The sequence below is a fragment of the Gigantopelta aegis genome, chromosome 3, assembly GCF_016097555.1.
Source record: "Gigantopelta aegis isolate Gae_Host chromosome 3, Gae_host_genome, whole genome shotgun sequence".
In the NCBI taxonomy this organism is placed as follows: Eukaryota; Metazoa; Mollusca; class Gastropoda; order Neomphalida; family Peltospiridae; genus Gigantopelta; species Gigantopelta aegis.
Genome location: NC_054701.1, coordinates 67,791,823 through 67,811,191, shown reverse-complemented (window position 1 = coordinate 67,811,191; position 19,369 = coordinate 67,791,823). Strand labels below are relative to the sequence as shown.

Sequence of the window (19,369 nt, the reverse complement as noted above, 5' to 3'; positions counted from 1 at the left end):
GAATGGGTCAACCACGAAGGTTCGACCCTGTGACCAAAGTACCTCAGGCGAGCGCTCTACATCGGTGGTGTCGTGATTAAGGCTGGTACGTACTGGGTTCGCAGCCCGGTACCGGCTCGCACCCAGAGCGAGCTTTAACGACTTGGTGGGTAGGTGTAAGACCACTACACCATCTTCTCTCTCACTATTCACTAACAACTAATACCTAATCCACTGTCCTGGGCAGACAGCCCAGATAGCTGAGGGGTGTGCCCAGGACAGCGTGTTTGAACCTTAATTGGATATAAGCACGAAAATAAGTTGAAATAAATACATAAATACCGATTTAGCTAAAGCCCCCTCTATATTTTATTATCAAGACGCACCTTTCACCCCGTGCCATGTGTAACAGTCGTCTCAGTAAAAAACAACCCTTAATTTGCTTACAGTAAATATTCCTCAGAAAGGCCACCAAAGCATCCGTATTAGTGAGTTAGTAGTTTATTGTTCGTTTTGTTTGATTTCATCAAACCGAGGTTTTGCCTCAAGTGTATACGGATGGGTTAACAACATTTGTATCACGGAAACACAAGAGCTATTACTTAGAAATATTTGTTATCACCCGTAAATTGATGTTGATCATCTTTTCAGTAGTAAATACTAGGATATATTTATTTCCATCCCGGATGTAATTGGTTAGTTAGTCTTAACCAATCACAAAATGTATTCTACAATACAAACTTTCATTGGGTGAAAATGAAAGTGACGCTAGTCTTGATATTTTTCACGGGTGAATTGTGTCGAGTGATAAAAAACAGTTATTAATAATATAAAAGCCCACGCAACCCATGTTCTTCTTACATAAAAGACAGATATATAGGTGTAAGTACCGCAGATAATAACTTGCTAGTCATGAAGTACCTTGTTGTTATTCTGTTCGTTCTTGGCTGCTGTCCAAGAATCAATTCCAGCGCAGACGAGAGTTTTGATGAAAATGATAACGAAAATGAACTTTTCAGAGAAGAACGAGCTATTCCCATTCTAAGCGAGGCAGGAAAGAAGATCGTGGGGAAGCTGTTTAAATTCGCCAACTTGACAAAAGTATCTGGCGGTGTGACCTTAACATTAAATAAAAAGGTCTTAAACTTTGCCAATCTACGTATTGACAAAACAACGGCTGTAAGTATTTTTACAAATTTATTGACATTAAAATCGGCCGAAAAGTGATCGACCTGCCTTCTTTATTTCGCAATCCAAAGATACAAGAAATTAGTGGCATAGCTTTTGTCTTCCTTTCTATTGAACTATGACTACTTGCTTGTAATATACATGTAAAAAGACACTTAACACACACACACACACACACACACACACACACACACACACACACACACACACATACACATATATATATATATATATATATATATATATATATATATATATATATATATACTTGCTTGTAATATATATATATATATGACTACTTGCTTGTAATATATATATGCTGTAACCTATGAACTACTTGCTGGCCAATACAGCACAAATAAGTTTAGAGTAAAATTCGGTGTTCGTAAAATTCTGTGATAATTTGTAGACAGTTCTTTACACTGTTTTGTGTTTAAACCTTGAATTTATATATATGATGTTGATCACTTTATTTATTTACATACCATAGTTTGACACCCAATAGCCGATGTATTTTTCGTGCTGGGGTGTCGTTAAACATATATATTCATTTTCTTACACACATGTGGTGAGAACTTTACATAATTCGTATATATCGGCTTATTTTTATATAATATAATATAATTTCTTACACACCCGTGTGAGACATGTTTATTTTTTGATAGCACATACATGTTAACAGATATACGTGCGATTACATTTCACCGACATATGACTGGCTGCACCTAGGTGATGACCAGGTCACCGATGCTATACCATCCAGTGGAAAAGCACGATAGAAGTCGATCACTAGATGTGACGTACAAGTTAACTTTAAGCGCTAGGGCCGTATATCGGTTTTAGTTGGAAAAGGCGTTTAAATTTATTTTAAAACTCGTTTAAAAAAACATTTCGGTCCTTGGATACGTTTTTAAACAACTCGTAAGATAAACGGTATCTAACGGCCGCACAGGTAATATTCTCAATATAATGTAATGTAATGTAATATATGAATATTTATTTATTTATCCTGCAATCACTATATATACTGTTAAGATACATTTGTATATTTTCGGTCACTGACCATAAATTTGGACTATGACTAATAATGTCTGAACACTCGCATTCCCGTCAATATGATGTAAATATGATTCTATAAGGGATGGGACTGCGTGTTCGTCAAGAACGGTGACATCCTTAGGAAATGAAATTACTTATATGAAATAAATGTTCAAGTATGCTTACTGTGGACTTATCGCCTTACTTTGGCAAGGCATTGTACCCAAACAAGAAGAGGGTGGATTAAATGATATGATAATAATAATAATATTAATAATAATAATAATAATAATAATAAAAAGAGGTTTCTGCCAGTTACCATATAAATTTTGAAGAGAAAAAACATCAGATAATTTTGCTTAATACCAAATTCATAAACTCTGTTTAAAGTTTGTTTTGTTTAACGACACCACTAGAACACATTGATATATTAATCACTGACCAAAAATATAGATTTTTTTTTTTTTGGACAGAACAACTTTTACACTAGTTATGATCAGCAAAACAATGTTATATTGTTCAAAGTTACTTATTCTTTTATTTTCAACTGATTATTTTATTTTTAAAACCGTTTTGGATACATTTTTTAAAATTTACAAATAAGAAATAAATTGTTGTTATATAAGAACGATTTTGTTTTGGCATATGGATATTATAGGCGACAAAACCATTACACTAATTAACTGATTTCTAACAAGACTTGGCTTCAGGAGTCTCACACAACTAAAATTGAAAAAGAACAGATGACATTTGTTAATTTCTTATAGTTACATCACAAGTGTATTATGTTCATTCAAATTCAGTCTAGATAATATTTTAATCCCTTATTAATTATTCCTAAATGAAGAATTAAACTCAAATAAAAAAGACTCTTGCAGGCTTCGTTTGATTTTTTAGACCCCTCCCCCCAAAAGAAAAAATATAAAAAATAAAATAAAAACGTGATCATAATTATCAACATAAAATTATTTAAAATAATGTTTTCATTATCGTTTAACGAAATTTATTCAGATTTTAATTATTAATAAATTAAAATAAATATACATATAATAATATATGAAAACAGAAATTATTTCTCCATAGAATAAATACGAATTCCATACGGAAATTAAAGAGATGAATTTGAAGAAGAAAACTTAGAGGCATAGTTTCTGTACGTTCCTACTTTTATAAATGTGATTCAGTTCAAGATTATACGATTTTCAACTTTAAAATTTTATACATTATTTAGAATCAGCTGATCGATGTGTTGAAATTTTCAGCTCTCTCTGGACAAGTACCTGAAAGATGAACCCCTGTATGAAAGACTGTACGTATTCAACAAGCTGGCCGCCATTGAAGCCAACATCACATCCAGGCAAGGAGGGAAGCTGGTAAGTTTAGCCATAGATAATCACTAAACACACGTGCTTGGACGTGCAGGGGTTGGGCATATTCGTCGTTTCGCCCGAGCAATTTTCATTATTGAATCTTCAGTTTGTCCAAATATTATATAATGAAGAAAGAAAGAAAGACAGAAATGTTTTATTGAACGACGAACTCAACACATTTTATTTACGGTTATATGGCGTCAGACATATGGTTAAGGACCACACAAAGTTTGAGAGGAAACCCGCTGTCGCCACTACATGGGCTACTCTTTCCGATTAGCAGCAAGGGATCTTTTATTTGCGCTTCCCACAGGCAGGATAGCACAAACCATGGCCTTTGTTGAACCAGTTATGGATCACTGGTCGGTGCAAGTGGTTTACACCTACCCATTGAGCCTTTCGGAGCACTCACTGAGGGTTTGGAGTCGGTATCTGGATTAAAAATCCCATGCCTCGACTGGGATCCGAACCCAGTACCTACCAGCCTGTAGACCGATGGCCTAACCACGACGCCACCGAGGCCGGTATATATAATGAACATACCCGGAAGTTAAAATATATTCCGTAATATTTTTCAACAGATTCAACGGAAATTGGGGTTTGGTGTTTTTCGTAATTCACCGCCTTGTACACCTTTGCAGATAGTGCAGATAGATGCTCTTTATTTCATCCATATTATGAAGATTTTTACACGCACACGAACAAAATCAAGAACATAAACAAATAGATTAATGAATTAATTTCACGGGATTATATACAAATGTAATATTACGCTATTTGTGCACTGAGCTTTCACTATAAATGTAACTATATATTTGAGGCACATAATATATATACCTTTTGCAATATAAATTGGACCCCACAGATGAAAGTCAATGTCATTGATGCCATTATTGTCTCCACAAAGAACGCAGTTTAAAATATTATCATCACTTTGATCATAGAAGGTAACATATTCGTGTACAAAAAACAATTATTGCTATTTTATCAAAATACTTTCTTTTTCCTGATTTGTAATAGTTGTTCATAATGTATTGAAACATGTTTTGTATAGTCAGTCAACTTTTTCTTTATCTCAGACAAGGCATTTTCTATCTAACAATTTCATGCTGCCTATTTTAATTACGGAGAATATTAGGAGTGTCAACTTTGGATACATGTAGGCTATTTTTCAAAGAGTGTGAAACCGTTATGTCTGGATGGAAGGAAATGTTTTATTTAACAACGAACTCAACACATTTTATTTACGGATATATGGCGTCAGACATATGGTTAAGGACCACACAGACATATTGAGAGAGGAAATCCGCTGTCGCCACTTCATGGGCTACTCTTTTCGATTAGCAGCAAGGGATCTTTTATATGCACCATCCCACAGACAGGGTAGTACATACCACGGCCTTTGATATACCAGTCGTGGTGCACTGGCTGGAACGACAAATAGCCCAATGAGCCCACCGATGGGGATCGATCGCAGACCGACCGCGCATCGAGCGGGCGCTTTACCACTGGGCTACATCCCGCCCCCCCCCCCCCCCCCCGTTATGTCTGGATGGATGTTGTAAAAGCAAAGAAGTTCACTTGTGTCCCTAAGATGAGACTGACGTCTCTCAATTTCCGAGTGAAGAAGTGTTCTGTATACCCTGGCTGTCCATCGCTCCTGTCTATATTAATATATAATAACAGGTTATGGACACATGGATCTGCTCATAATAATAACAAAACATAAAGTATGTAACGCGTCACAGAATTGTTTTCCGACCTCTGATTGGTCGACCGATATATTAGAGAGGAGAGGAAACATAACACACAAAAGTGTCTTTTTCACCCATCCCTAACGTCTTCTGTCATGTCATATAATGTGATCAATGGAGTAATAAAGTGTTTTGTTGTGGCTGTCAGTAACCTATGTAATAATGACGCACCTCCACAAATAAAAGCTGATAACAAAACCGCTTTTAATGTTTTAACTTTCAGAGTAAAGTGAATCTGGTATCTTCTTGAGCGAACCGATCGTATCAAGTTCACCGATCTGGAACTAACTTATATAGTGAAAGTATTTGTTCTGGGTCAGGCGTTAAATGCAAATAATAAAATGATGACTTGTATACTGGTCTTGGTGGCTGTCACTGGGAGTTCATACACCTCGAGGTAGATTTAAATCAGGTGGTCTATCTAAAGGAAGAATGAAATGTTAATATTTAATGACTCACCCAACATATTTTATATTTACGGTTTTATGGTTATGGACAACACAGATAACGAGATAGGAACCCGCTGAGAGTTCAGAGAGCTTTAGGTAGATTTCAGTCAGGTGGACTTTGTCAAGGAAGAATGAAGAAATAAATAAAACGAGTCATAGGAATCTTGTTTTTGAATAAAAGCATCCATGGGCTATAGAAGTATTTTGTTAAACACAGAAGTATGTTGCCAATGAACTCTTTGTTGTTGAATACAGAAATCTGTGACTATTGGAGTCTCGTGTTTTTAGTGCAGAAAGCTGTGACTATTGGAGTCTTGTTTTTGTTTTTAATACAGCAATGTATAGCTATCGAACACTTGTTATCTTGAACACAAAAACATATGTAGCTACTAGAGTCTTGTTTTTTAATAGCTCAAAACAATGTTGCTATTTGAGTCTTGTTTTGTTTTAAACACAGACAGCTGTGCCTATCGAAGACTTGTAGCTATAGACATCCCCGGGTTTTTTTTTATACAGAAAGCTGTGGTTATCGAAGACTTTTAGCTATAGACGTCCCTGTTTTTAACACAGACAGTTGTGGCTATCGAAGACTTGTAGTTATAGACGTCCGTGGGTTTTTTTTTTTTAACATAGAACGCTGTGCCTATCGAAGACTTGTAGCTTTAGACGTCCCTGTTTTTTTAACACAGAAAGCTGTGGTTATCGAAGACTTTTAGCTATAGACGTCCCTGTTTTTAACACAGACAGTTGCGGCTATCGAAGACTTGTAGTTATAGACGTCCCTGGGTTTTGTTTTAAAACATACAACGCTGTGTCTATCGAAGACTTGCAGCTATAGACGTCCCTGTTTTTTAACACAGAAAGCTGTGGTTATCGAATACGTTTAGCTATAGACGTACCTGTTTTTAACACAGACAGTTGTGGCTATCGAAGACTTGTAGTTATAGACGTCCCTGGTTTTTTAACATAGAACGCTGTGGCTATCGAAGACTTGTTGCTATAGACGTCCCTGTTTTTTAACACGTAAAGCTGTGGCTACCGAAGACTTATAGCTATAGAAATCTAGTTTTTTTTAATACAGAAAACTGTGGGTATAGAAGTCTTGTTTTTTAATGCAAAAAGCTGTGGTTATAGAAGTCTTGTTTTTCAATACAAAAAGCTGTGGCTATCGAAGACATGTGGCTATAGAAGTATTGTTTTTTTTTACACAGAAAGCTGTGGCTATAGAAGACTTGGTGGACACGGACGACGATATTGTCTTGGACAAGGAAGACGTCGACGAGATATGGCAACAGATACAGATAGAACCGGAACTCCTGGACCTGTCTCCTAAACTGACCGGTAGGTGGTGCTCAGTAATACATGAACAATAACAACAATGAAATTCATTTCTTACTTTGATGTACATCTCCGATTACACAGTATTTGTCAACACGTGACAGTTACAGAATCGACACTGTTGCTATATAAAACTATACTCTTAATTCAGTTTAATTACGAAATAATCTATTCTGTCTACAACTGATTACAAAATAATCTACTCCGTTTAAAAATTATTCTAAAATAATTTATTATTAAAACTATTGATATAAAATAATCTACTCTTTAATTCAGTTTAATAACGAAATACTGTATTCTGCCTACACCTGCTTACAAAATAATTTTCTCTCAATGCGGCTGATTTCAAAATAATCTCCTCTTTGTGATGATTATTATGAGATGATATAATCTTAATACTGTTGATTAGAAAATAATACAAACTTCATATAGCTGAAAACAAAATAGTCTCATCTTTGTACATCTTATTACCAAATAATGTACTCTTTATACTTTTGATGACAAAATAATTTACTCATGGTAAATCTGATTACAAAATACTCTACTCTCTGTACATCTGATTACAAAATACTCTGTTCTTTGTACATCTGATCACAAAATAATTTACTCTCAAGACTTTGTACATCTGATTACAAAATAATCTACTCTTAAGACTTTGTACATCTGATTACAAAATAATCTACTCTTAAGACTTTGTATATCTGATTATAAAATAATCTACTCTTAAGAATTTGTACATCTGATTATAAAATAATCTACTCTTAAGACTGTATATCTGATAACAAAACAATCTGCTCATTGATCAGCTGATTACAAAATGACATACTCTTTGCATACCTGATTATAAACTAATGTACTCCTTCTACAGTTTTGAAGCCCAAGATTAACCCTACATTGGAGCGAGTGAAACGGAAGGTCACGTCCAAGTCATCTCGGAAGTGGAGCAGTTTGGTCATACCCTGGAAATACTCTTCAAGTTTCTGTACGTTACAATATTAATTCAAAACCAATTTATCTGAACCAACCTCTCATTGGCGGATCCAGTAGTGGTGGTGTTGGTGATGGTGATGGTGGAGCAGTTTGGTCATACCCTGGAAATACTCTTCAAGTTTCTCTACGTTATAATATTAATTCAAAACCAATTTATCTGAACCAACCTCTCATTGGCGGATCCAGTAGTGGTGGTGTTGGTGATGGTGGTGGTGGAGAAGTTTGGTCATACCCTGGAAATACTCTTTAAAGGGACATTCCTGAGTTTGCTGCAATTTTAAAGATGTTATCGACTAACAGAGACTTTTTAACGATTGTAATTACATATCAAATATATTTTCTGCATAAAATATTAGTGGCTGTATATTAAACGTATTTTTCTGATCGTTCTAATATTTGTACTAGGTTAAATTTCATTTTATTTCTTAAAATATAGTTTTTTCGTACGTACGAAATTATTTGAAGACAAAATCCATTTTGGACTTCTTACAAATATTAAGACGACCAGAAACACATTGAATATACAGACGCTGATATTCTAAACAAGAAAATATATTTAATATGTAAGTTTAATCGTAGAAATATTTTATTAGTCTGAAACATCTTACAATGCAGCAAACTCAGGAATGTCCCTTTTAAGTTTCTGTATGTTATAAGATTAATTCAGAACCAATTTATCTAAACCAACCTCTCAATGGCGGATCCAGTGGTGGTGTTGGTGTTGGTGGTGGTGGTGGGGGGGGGGGGGGGGGGTCACATGGTTCCCGTGACCCCACGCGCCCGTTTGAATATTTTTTTAACGTCATGATCCACAATATACAACACTAAATATTGTCCTGAAAATGAGTCTCTGAGCATTTTTATTTTAAACTCCCCCCCCCCCCCCCACACACACACTACCCTCACCCCTACAGATCTTGCTTCCTTTGGGTGCTCAGCTCAGTTGCTTTCAACAATATATATATATATATATATATATATATATATATATATATATATATATATATATATATATATATATTTATATATTTATTTATTAAACCGTTGTCCTGCACAGACATTCCAGATTAATGATATCTGAGGTGTGTGTGTCTAACCAAGTGAAAATAAAACGAGATTTGTTGTTATCAGCTACGTCTTACAAGAACGTGATCGAGTCTGCCATTCAACACTGGGAGGCGGAGACGTGTTTGGACTTCAGAAAGAACGCCTGCTCCATCTTCAAGTGTATCAGGTTCAAGAAAAACAGCGGGTACGTACTGCAACACACGAGCTATTTATTTCTCACTCGTCTGGGTTTTTTTTTTAATAATTTGTGTCTACGCAGATTCAAATTTGAGCCATTGACTTATCTATGATTTTATATTGGACACTCACATTATCTATAAATCGTGTTATGTAGAATAGAATAGAATAGAATAGAATAGAATAGATTAGATGTTTAACGATACCCCAGCACAAAAAATACATCGGCTATTGGGTGTCAAACTATGGTAAATGTAAACATTAAAAATCGTGTTATGAGGCGACAGACAAATAAAAGTGTGGTGGGGGAGGTGTGTTTGGGGACTAGGGTATCCCCCGTCTATGCCACCCACCCCGGCTACGCCAGTGATTTGAACACTGTCTTAATATCCTTACAAAAAGTGTAAGTGGTTTCAGTACGTAGACTTGAGGTTGTAAATAGATTGTGAATTATACATTCACATAGTATTCATTATTAGGGTCTGTACTTTTAAGTGTTTTGTGAACTTTGGGTCACGTATACTTCAGTATAACCTAGGTGCTGTAAATGGTTTGTGAACTGTAGGTGCACGTATTCTTCAGTATAACCTAGGTGCTGTAAATGGTTTGTGAACTGTAGGTGCACGTATTCTTCGGTATAACCTAGGTGCCGTAAATGGTTTGTGAACTGTAGGTGCACGTATTCTTCAGTATAACCTAGGTGCTGTAAATGGTTTGTGAACTGCAGGTCCACGTATTCTTCAGTATAGACTGCAGTCCTTCCCACAGACAACGCCTTTTTTCATGTTATGGAATTTGTACAAGTTATTTATTTCTGAGCCGATTGTTTTCTAATTTGCACACAAACATAGTATTTGTTTTGTTATTTCCAAAACGGAGAATGGTTTTCTTTTGCAGGTGTTACTCAAAAATAGGGAAAAGGCTCTTTGGACAAACTATTTCAATTGGAACTGGCTGTAACACCGTGAGTATTTTACTGATATACATGCTGCCCACCCCGTACTATAATTTTAATATACATGCACTCATGCATTCATACATAAAAATACACATATATGTGCGTGTATGCGTGCGTGCATACCTGCGTGCATGTTTGCGTGCGTACATACGTCCGTCTGTATCTACGTCCGTACGCACGTACGCATATACGTATAAGCATGAATGCACACAAACATATATAGTATACATACATACATACGATTCGGTGCCATAGGTTCGAGTCCCAGCAACGGCATGGGACAATTTGTGAGGCCAGAAAGGATTTATTATTCCCTGCGCCAGTGCGTTAATATCTATGTATGTAACAGTCAACCTCGACATAATACAATATATAGATATTCATACATCAATACATACGTACATACGTACACACATACATACATACATACATACATACATACATACACACATACACACATACATACGTACATATGTCATACATATGGATGTCTCGATAGCTCAGAACATGTCGTGGCAAGTCTGCAAGTTGCGGGCAATTCGGTGCCACAGATTCCAGTCCCAGCAACGGCATGAGACAATTTGTGAGGCGCCAAAGAATTTAATTATCCCCTGCGCCAGTGTGTTAATATCTATGTATGTAACAGTCAACCTCAACATACATATAATATAGAGATATTCATACATCAATACATACATACATGTATGTAATGTAATAGTTAATACATACTTATTTGATATGTCCATATGTGTGATATGTCTGTAAACCGTGTATTGTAGAAAGGGATTGTTGCTCATGAGATTGGTCACGCGCTCGGGTTTTGGCACGAGCAGTCTCGACCGGACAGGGACCGGTATATCTGGATCAACTCGGCAAACATCAAGACCGGGAGGAAACACAACTTCATCAGGCGATCGTGGAAAGAGGTCTTCTCTCTCGGAGTTCCATACGACTACTCGTCTGTCATGCACTATGGGTCAAAGGTCAGCTTAATACTATTTTCATGAAACGTATACCTCCTATCAGCCTATACAAAACATGTTGTTTTGTTTTCTTTTGTTGTGTATAATATTGTGTTGTTGGTTTTTTGTGGGTTGGTGTTTGTTTTTTTTGTGGGTTTGTTTGTTGTTGTTTTTTGTTGTTGTTGTTTTTTGTTTTTTTTTTGGGGGGGGGGAGTTTGCTGTTTGTGGATTCTTTTTTTGGGGGGTATGTGTGTTTTGTTTCTTTGGCAGCTATGTCAGACAAAAGGAAAGTTCGAGGGTTTTTTAGGGTTGTTTTTAAATAACAGTTTGTATTCATAACAGCTATTTACGTCAAAACAAGTGGAAAACAGAAGCAAACTACATGGATACAAAATGGCTATGCTTACAAGCAGACATGTTTTGAAATTGACGATTCACAGTCTGTACAGCCGGCGTGTGTGCAAGTGTGTGTGTGTGTGTGGGGGGGGGGGGGGGGGGGTCGGGGGGGGGGCAATCTCCCTGCTGTTATTTTTCCTAATTTAAAAATATTTTGTTACAGGGAGAATGACCCGAAACCACAGTCTAGACCCTCCCGCTACACAGGCGCCTGTTATAATCCATTTTTTTCAACCATTACTAGAATTAATTTTACTAAATGCACTGTGAAATTGGAGACATTAACGGACGAATTATTGTACTGTTTTATTGCAGGCTTTCTCCAAGAACAGCGGGAACACGATCACGACTAAGGAGTCGAGGATGTTGAAGACGATAGGTTCGCGACACGAACTGTCTTTCTACGATATCAAACTGGCCAACCTCCATTACTGCAACAGTGAGTGAAATTAATTCGGTGTTTGTTTAACGACCCCACTAGAGCACACTGATGTAATAATCATCAGCAGCTATTGGATGTCAAACATTTGGTAATATTTACATATAGTCTTAGAGAGGAAACCCGCTACATTTTTCCATTAGTAGAAAGGAATCTTTTATATGCACCATCTCACAGACAGGACAGCACATACCACAGCCTTTGATATTACCAGTCGTGGTGCACTGGCTGGAATGAGAAATAGCCCAATGGGCCCACCGACGGGGATCGATCCCAAACAGACCGTGCATCAAGCGAACGCTTTATACCACTGGGCTACGTCCCGTCCCGCTCTGGTGAGATTGAGTGGATAATTTTATTTACGTGCCTATACTCAAACTATAATCCTTTCCACAGAGAACGCCCTTTTTTATACTATGAATTTATTTCTGAGCCGATTGTTTTATAAATTGCACACAAAAAATAGTAATTTTTTGTTATTTCCAAAAAAACTTTTAATTTTCTTCTCACGTCAAACCAAATTAATTATTTACAAAACAAACCCCAAACAAAACAACACAAACCCCAACAACATCTTTATAGGAGGATGGGACGGACTATAGTCTATCCCATGCCCAGTCTTCGGCAAGGTCCGTTGCTGAGCATGGGACAGAAGTGTATTTACATTATGGGACAATTTCAAATTTGTTTATAACAGGTGAGGTGATGTCGAGATTTTGTTTTGCGTCTCCCAAAAAAATTAATTAAAAATAATAATAATAATAATAATAAAATAAAATAAAATAATAATATAAATTTTAATATAATTAATAGTTGACGCTAATTTTTTTTATTAGGCAATCTAACCAAATTATAAATATTAAAAAAAAAAACTGCTCTGGTAAACTCTCTTGTAAATGATGCACCGTCGTTAGTAAGACATTTTCACACTGGGTGGGAACCGATACCGGGATCCGAACTCAGAACCTAACAGAGTTAATTTCGATGTCTTAAAATGACATTCCTGAGTTTGCTCCATTGTGAGATGTTTCCGACTAATAAAATATTTCTACGATTAAACTTACATATTAAATATATTTTCTTGTTTAGAATATCAGTGTCTGTATATTCAATGTGTTTCTGGTCGTCATAACTGGATTTTGTCTTCAAATAATTACGTACGTACGAAAAAAATAATATTTAGGAAATAAAATTTAATTTAACCTAGTACAAATATTAGAACGATCAGAAAACACGTTTATACAGAAACATATATTTGATATGTAATTACAATCGTTAAAAAGTCTCTGTTAGTCGATAACATCTTAAAAATTGCAGCAAACTCAGGAATGTCCCTTTAAACAATATACCATCAAGCAAGGCCATTGTATTTTGGTTTTATAGGACGGTTTAATACCATCATGTGACCGGATGTGATTTTATCGTAAGGTACAATTAGCCTACCACTTAAGACATTTTAGTGTTTAATATTAGCATAATATTAACATAATAGTCTAAAGATGATATTCTAAATATACATTAAAACATACTTTCAAAACAAATGTAGCGTGTCGTGTCGTGAGACAAGAATTTCAGTTTTCAACCGGACACTCAGTTAAGAATAATATCTGACGGGTGTGTGCGTGTGGGAGGTGGGGGAGGTGGGGGAGAAGTCTGCCTAAACGTAAATTAGACCAATCAAAAGTTTTTTTCTCTCGAAAGATTACTACTAGTGTAAACGCACCGCAGGAAATAGCCCTACGTCACTTCTTTAATAGACAGAGTCACACATGAATAGGTCCCATGAGGAAGAGTGGTGTAAACTAGTGACAAAGGCAATAACTTCGACAACAACAACACAGTTGGATTATCTTAAACCAGGACTAGTTTTCCTGTCTTGTTGTTTTAGGGAACTATTTAAAATAGGTTAATCGTCATTCCATTACCTACTATTACAACAAATATAGTTTTTATTTCTTTACCCACACCACTAGAGCACATTGATTTATTAATTATCGGCTATTGGATGTCAAACATAAGGCAATTTTAACATAGAGTCTTAAAAAGGAAACCCGTTACATTTTTCCATTAGTAGCAAGGGATCTTTTATATGCACTATCCCACAGACAAAATAGCACATACCACGGCCTTTGATATACCAGTCGTGGTGCACTGACTTGAACGAGAAATAGCCCAATGTGTACACCGACGGGGATCGATCCTAAACCCGCTCATCAGGCGAGCACTTTACCACTGGGCTACTACGTCCCGCCCCTAACAGGTAAATATTACAGCGTGACCTCTCCCAACACTTTATAATTCTAATTTTGTATGTATCAACACAAACATGTCAACGATAAGAAAAATAATATTTATGCATTATATATAACATTGAAACCTCTTTAAACCGGACACACTAGGGATCAAGAAAAAAATTGTCCGGTATTAGAGGGATCCGGTTTAAAGAGGTTAAGTTCTGTACTGGTTTTAAAAAAACTGACTGCAAAACGTTTACAGAGAGCGTCCGGTTATAAGAGGTTTTACCACACACACACACACACACACACACACACACACATACACACATATATATATATATATATATATATATATATATACATGTAGTGAACCCGGACATATTTGTTGGTCCGAAGTGTGTCCGGAGAGAGAGAGAGAGAGAGAGAGAGAGAGAGAGAGAGAGAGAGAGAGAGAGAGAGAGAGAGAGAGAGAGAGAGAGATGTATATGTACATATATATGTATACATACTGTGTGTGTGTGTGTGTGTGTGTGTGTGTGTGTGTGTGTGTGTGTATGTGTTTGAATATACAGGTTCAACTCCTCTGCTCCAAACGAATATTAGTTTATCAATATATTTTCCGTGGTAGCATGACTCCATTCCCTAATCATGTAGCTCGCCACAGTACAGACCCCTCCTGCACAATTTCTAATCACGAAGGGGAAGAAGACTGGGCATTGACAATAGTATCGATAATTCACAACTGACTTGAATAAACAGATTTTCAATTACATTGTCATTAAAGACAGAAAAAACTAAACAAAAACTAAAAACAAAACAAAACAACAACACGACACAACGACACACCATTCCAAAAACAAATAATTTTAAAATCCCCCAATAGCAAAATCAACAACAACAGCAGCAACAACAAACATACAGAACCTGTGGGTTTTTTGTTTTGTTTTGTTTTTCAATGCCACCTTTACACGTTATAGTTATTAACACACGAGTCCACATGAAATTATGCATTTTTTATTTCTTTAAAAAAACAAATATATATTTTCATACTTACAACTCGTTTTAGGTAAGTGCAGTGGTGGACTTAAGTCTTCTATGTGTAGAAACGACGGCTATAAAAATCCAAAGAACTGCGCTGTATGTAAGTGCCCGGATGGATGGTCCGGAAAATACTGTACCGGTGTTAAACCCAGTGTACACGGTGAGTACTGACAACCTTTATATATTATATAACATTTAGTGAAATATCTTAAAATATCAGTGAAATAAAAGTGTTATCAGTCACTCAGTGAAGATAATACATTTTAGAGTGAAAATTTCACTCTAAAATGTGATATCGTCACTGTAGAAAGTGTTAACTTCACTGTAAGAAAGCCGCTGCTGGCATTTTCATAATAAAGGTAAATTGCCAAAAGTTATGTAATAAATAGAACATTTCATGTGGGTTTTTTTTTGTCAAATATGATTTATATCTCATCTCGTGAAGTTTGCAGTCGTATCACACTCATACAATGTGATTAATAATTAACCAGTGGAGCTAATTTTAATTAGACTCGTGAGATATGATTGCAAACTTCACTCGATGAGATATAAATCATATTTTACAAAACAAACCCATATATATGGGGTTAAAGTGGTGGTCTTAGTATTGGAGAATTTGTTTTTATATTGAACCACCAAAAAACCCCACGAATATTTTAATATATATGTATGTTTTTTCTGATACAGTTAATTCGATAAATAGACTGTCAAAATGCAGCTACAAATTTCACATTTTAATACACCCAAACTGAATAACTTTAATTAAATTAAAGAAAACAATTTATATTTGTGTTTCTTTTGCTGTGCAGTGTATCATAACAAAATAACACGGAAATTAAAATATTCAAAAAATTCAAATATTCAAGCCAATTTCACAAAACGTCGAATTTACAAAGCCTGTTTATGTCTTACACGCGTGTAACTACATACATTACACCTGGGTTTAATAAAACAAACAAGCTACGTAAATGCTCCTCTGTAAATTTACGTTTGCGACTAGCTTGTGAATTTATATGGTATCCATATGGTAATATCTTAAATGGCTCCCCATAATCTAAGTTAAGGGAGCAGTCAAACACTCCTCAATTTAGTTGGGTTTTTTCATGTCAAGGTCTGGTTTTCGTGCAAAATTAGATTTACGATGTTTTGTGAAATTTTGTGAAATTGGTCCAAGGGTCTTTCTAGTGGGGTGGCCTTACAACCGGGGTGGTCGTTATGTGGTGTTTCACTGTATATCTTTATATTATTACAGCCAACTGTGGAACCGCGAAGCTGACGGCGTCATCCTCGTGGAAGTACATGTCATCACCAAAGTACACGACCAGTGGTTACCCCGGCAACTCCGAGTGCACGTGGCTAATACAGGTAAACTGGGGACAATTTCACAAAACATCGTTTACGGTAGCCCGAGTTCTCTGACGATAAGAGAGCTAGACGGACATTTGGAAGGTTATACATTGTAATGAGAGCGTATAACCTTCCAAATATCCGTCTAGCTCTCTTACAGTCAATCTAATTAAAATTAGCTCCACTATTACATGTGGATCTAACACCAGCCAGTTGGAGCTCATGTCCACCAATCAAAACCTTACTTGCAGAATCCTGCCAGTGATTTAAAAATAATTTGAAAACATTCCGAATTATCCTGAGGGTATACGACATGTTTCGTGTGAATTACGAATGTCTTAAAACATGTTTTATTTTATAAAATAAATAATTTGTGATGTAAAACTGAAGATTGATTTAGGTTTGGGTTTTTTATAAATAAAATTAGTAAAATTGAAGACTGATAACCCATCCCGTACGTATTGGTATGGTTCGCTGTACTGCGGCCACTAAAATAGACTCGCCCGATATTTTTAGAATTTTTATGCTCCCAAATAACGTTATAAAAGGCGAAGTGTGATTGGTCAGTATTTAAATTATTATCGCATTCTGTATTATTCATCGATGAAGACGGACGTTAGCCCTTGTTCTCTCGATCTGCCCCCCCACCTGGGGGGATTGCTCAAATCCTACGGAATGCTGTTAGAGTACCGGGTATCGTGCACCGGGTCACGGGCCTCTGTGACCTTGGTGTACGGGGACCCGGTACCACCGAAGAAAGGAAGGTGGAGGAAGAGGAGACGTGCGCCAGCGGCGGCGCAGGGGGAGACAAAACCGGCGGCTAAACCGCCGGCAGCGACTCCGTCTGCTGGACCGCCCAACGCCGCCCAACTGAAGAGGAAGACGAAGATGGAAGTGGTCTCGGCCCCAGTCATCAACGTCCCCTCTGCAGGAACCGAGGAAAGTGATATGCCGGACTCAGAGCTCTGTACTTCGTCATATAGCCGACCCGATCCGCCTGCCTTTACTTCTGGGTTTCCGGACTTGTCGCCGATTAAACCGGTGGCATCCGTTGAGACCCAGGCCCGGAAGACGGCTGTTGTTAAGAGGAAGGCGACCACTCCCCCGAGTGCCACTCCAGCCAAGCCAAGTCGCCCGACTCAACCGCCGAATCCAGTTGAACAACCAGAGGGACCATGGACACTGAAGGCCGGCAAACTCCATCAGCGGTTCCATCAGATAATGAAGATCAACATCGAGGACGTGCGCCAGCTCATTAGTGAGCCGCAACATAGCGTTTACCGTCCGCTACCGACCGAGCCCGATGAAGGGGAATATGCTGTCCATCGAGTCCAGGTGGACGTGGATATCACCGCAGTTGCGTTACCGTTCGCCGGAAGGGAAGATACAATCAAGCGCTGCTACTTAAAGAGATGGACAACCCGTCACTACATCGCGTCCTCAAAATCTTGGCGGGGACAGAGTACAGTCACATCACAAAGATGATAGCAGCCTCTCCCTTCCGGCGTGATCTTCCACTACTGGACGCCACCGACTTCATCGGCTCGCCGTAGCCCCCAACCTCCTAACAACCTTTACCTCCGTGAGTACTAACCTCTTTTATTGGGCTAGTTAGACTTTAAATGTTTTGGAATCCAGTTCAAAATTTTTATGTTTATTTTTTTATAAATAGTCTAACGCATTTGTTTTGGCGCCCGTTCAATTGCTCAAAATCACCTTAAAACTTTTCGGCCGAGCAGTCTTAACCATTTTTGGCTAAAATTTTAGAGTCCAGACATGTATCGGTATGCAGTACTCTTTGTAAACTTAGGTAAAAAACAGGCTTCACCGAGGAATCGAAATTCAGCCAATCAGAACACGGCTCCCACTCGGTGTTACTTCTTGTTTATGAAGTGTCTGCTAGTCGGTCCGCGCTTACTAAATGGCTTTTTTCCAAATTCCGCCCACTTCAAACTTACCCCCCCCCCCCCCCCCCTGCTCCGGAGTCAGTCACTGGCGAAGTCAGAGGCTAATTCCGCAGTGGGCGTGCCTGAACCTTCGTGGATAGGGGCACGTAAATATAGTTACCCATACCCATAAATTATTATTCATTCTGTATTATTCATCGATGAAGACGGACGTTAGCCCTTGTTCTCTCGATCTGCCCCCCCCACCTGGGGGGATTGCTCAAATCCTACGGAATGCTGTTAGAGTACCGGGTATCGTGCACCGGGTCACGGGCCTCCGTGACCTTGGTGTACGGGGACCCGGTACCACCGAAGAAAGGAAGGTGGAGGAAGAGGAGACGTGCGCCAGCGGCGGCGCAGGGGGAGACAAAACCGGCGGCTAAACCGCCGGCAGCGACTCCGTCTGCTGGACCGCCCAACGCCGCCCAACTGAAGAGGAAGACGAAGATGGAAGTGGTCTCGGCCCCAGTCATCAACGTCCCCTCTGCAGGAACCGAGGAAAGTGATATGCCGGACTCAGAGCTCTGTACTTCGTCATATAGCCGACCCGATCCGCCTGCCTTTACTTCTGGGTTTCCGGACTTGTCGCCGATTAAACCGGTGGCATCCGTTGAGACCCAGGCCCGGAAGACGGCTGTTGTTAAGAGGAAGGCGACCACTCCCCCGAGTGCCACTCCAGCCAAGCCAAGTCG

At 37.9% G+C, this 19,369-nt stretch overlaps 1 protein-coding gene across 1 annotated transcript in view; it reads left to right on the top strand.

Moving 5' to 3' along the window:
- Nucleotides 1-866: 866 nt before the first annotated feature.
- The window catches only part of LOC121391930 (zinc metalloproteinase nas-36-like), a 30,087-nt gene continuing 11,584 nt past the window's right edge, over nt 867-19,369 (top strand). Inside the window, exons 1-10 of the mRNA XM_041523383.1 lie at nt 867-1,158; nt 3,468-3,578; nt 6,990-7,119; nt 7,985-8,098; nt 9,238-9,358; nt 10,249-10,315; nt 11,089-11,292; nt 11,983-12,106; nt 15,410-15,544; nt 16,637-16,749. Of these exons, the coding sequence (XP_041379317.1) occupies nt 892-1,158; nt 3,468-3,578; nt 6,990-7,119; nt 7,985-8,098; nt 9,238-9,358; nt 10,249-10,315; nt 11,089-11,292; nt 11,983-12,106; nt 15,410-15,544; nt 16,637-16,749 (1,386 nt within the window). The 5' untranslated portion in view covers nt 867-891. The remainder of the gene's footprint in view (nt 1,159-3,467; nt 3,579-6,989; nt 7,120-7,984; nt 8,099-9,237; nt 9,359-10,248; nt 10,316-11,088; nt 11,293-11,982; nt 12,107-15,409; nt 15,545-16,636; nt 16,750-19,369) is intronic.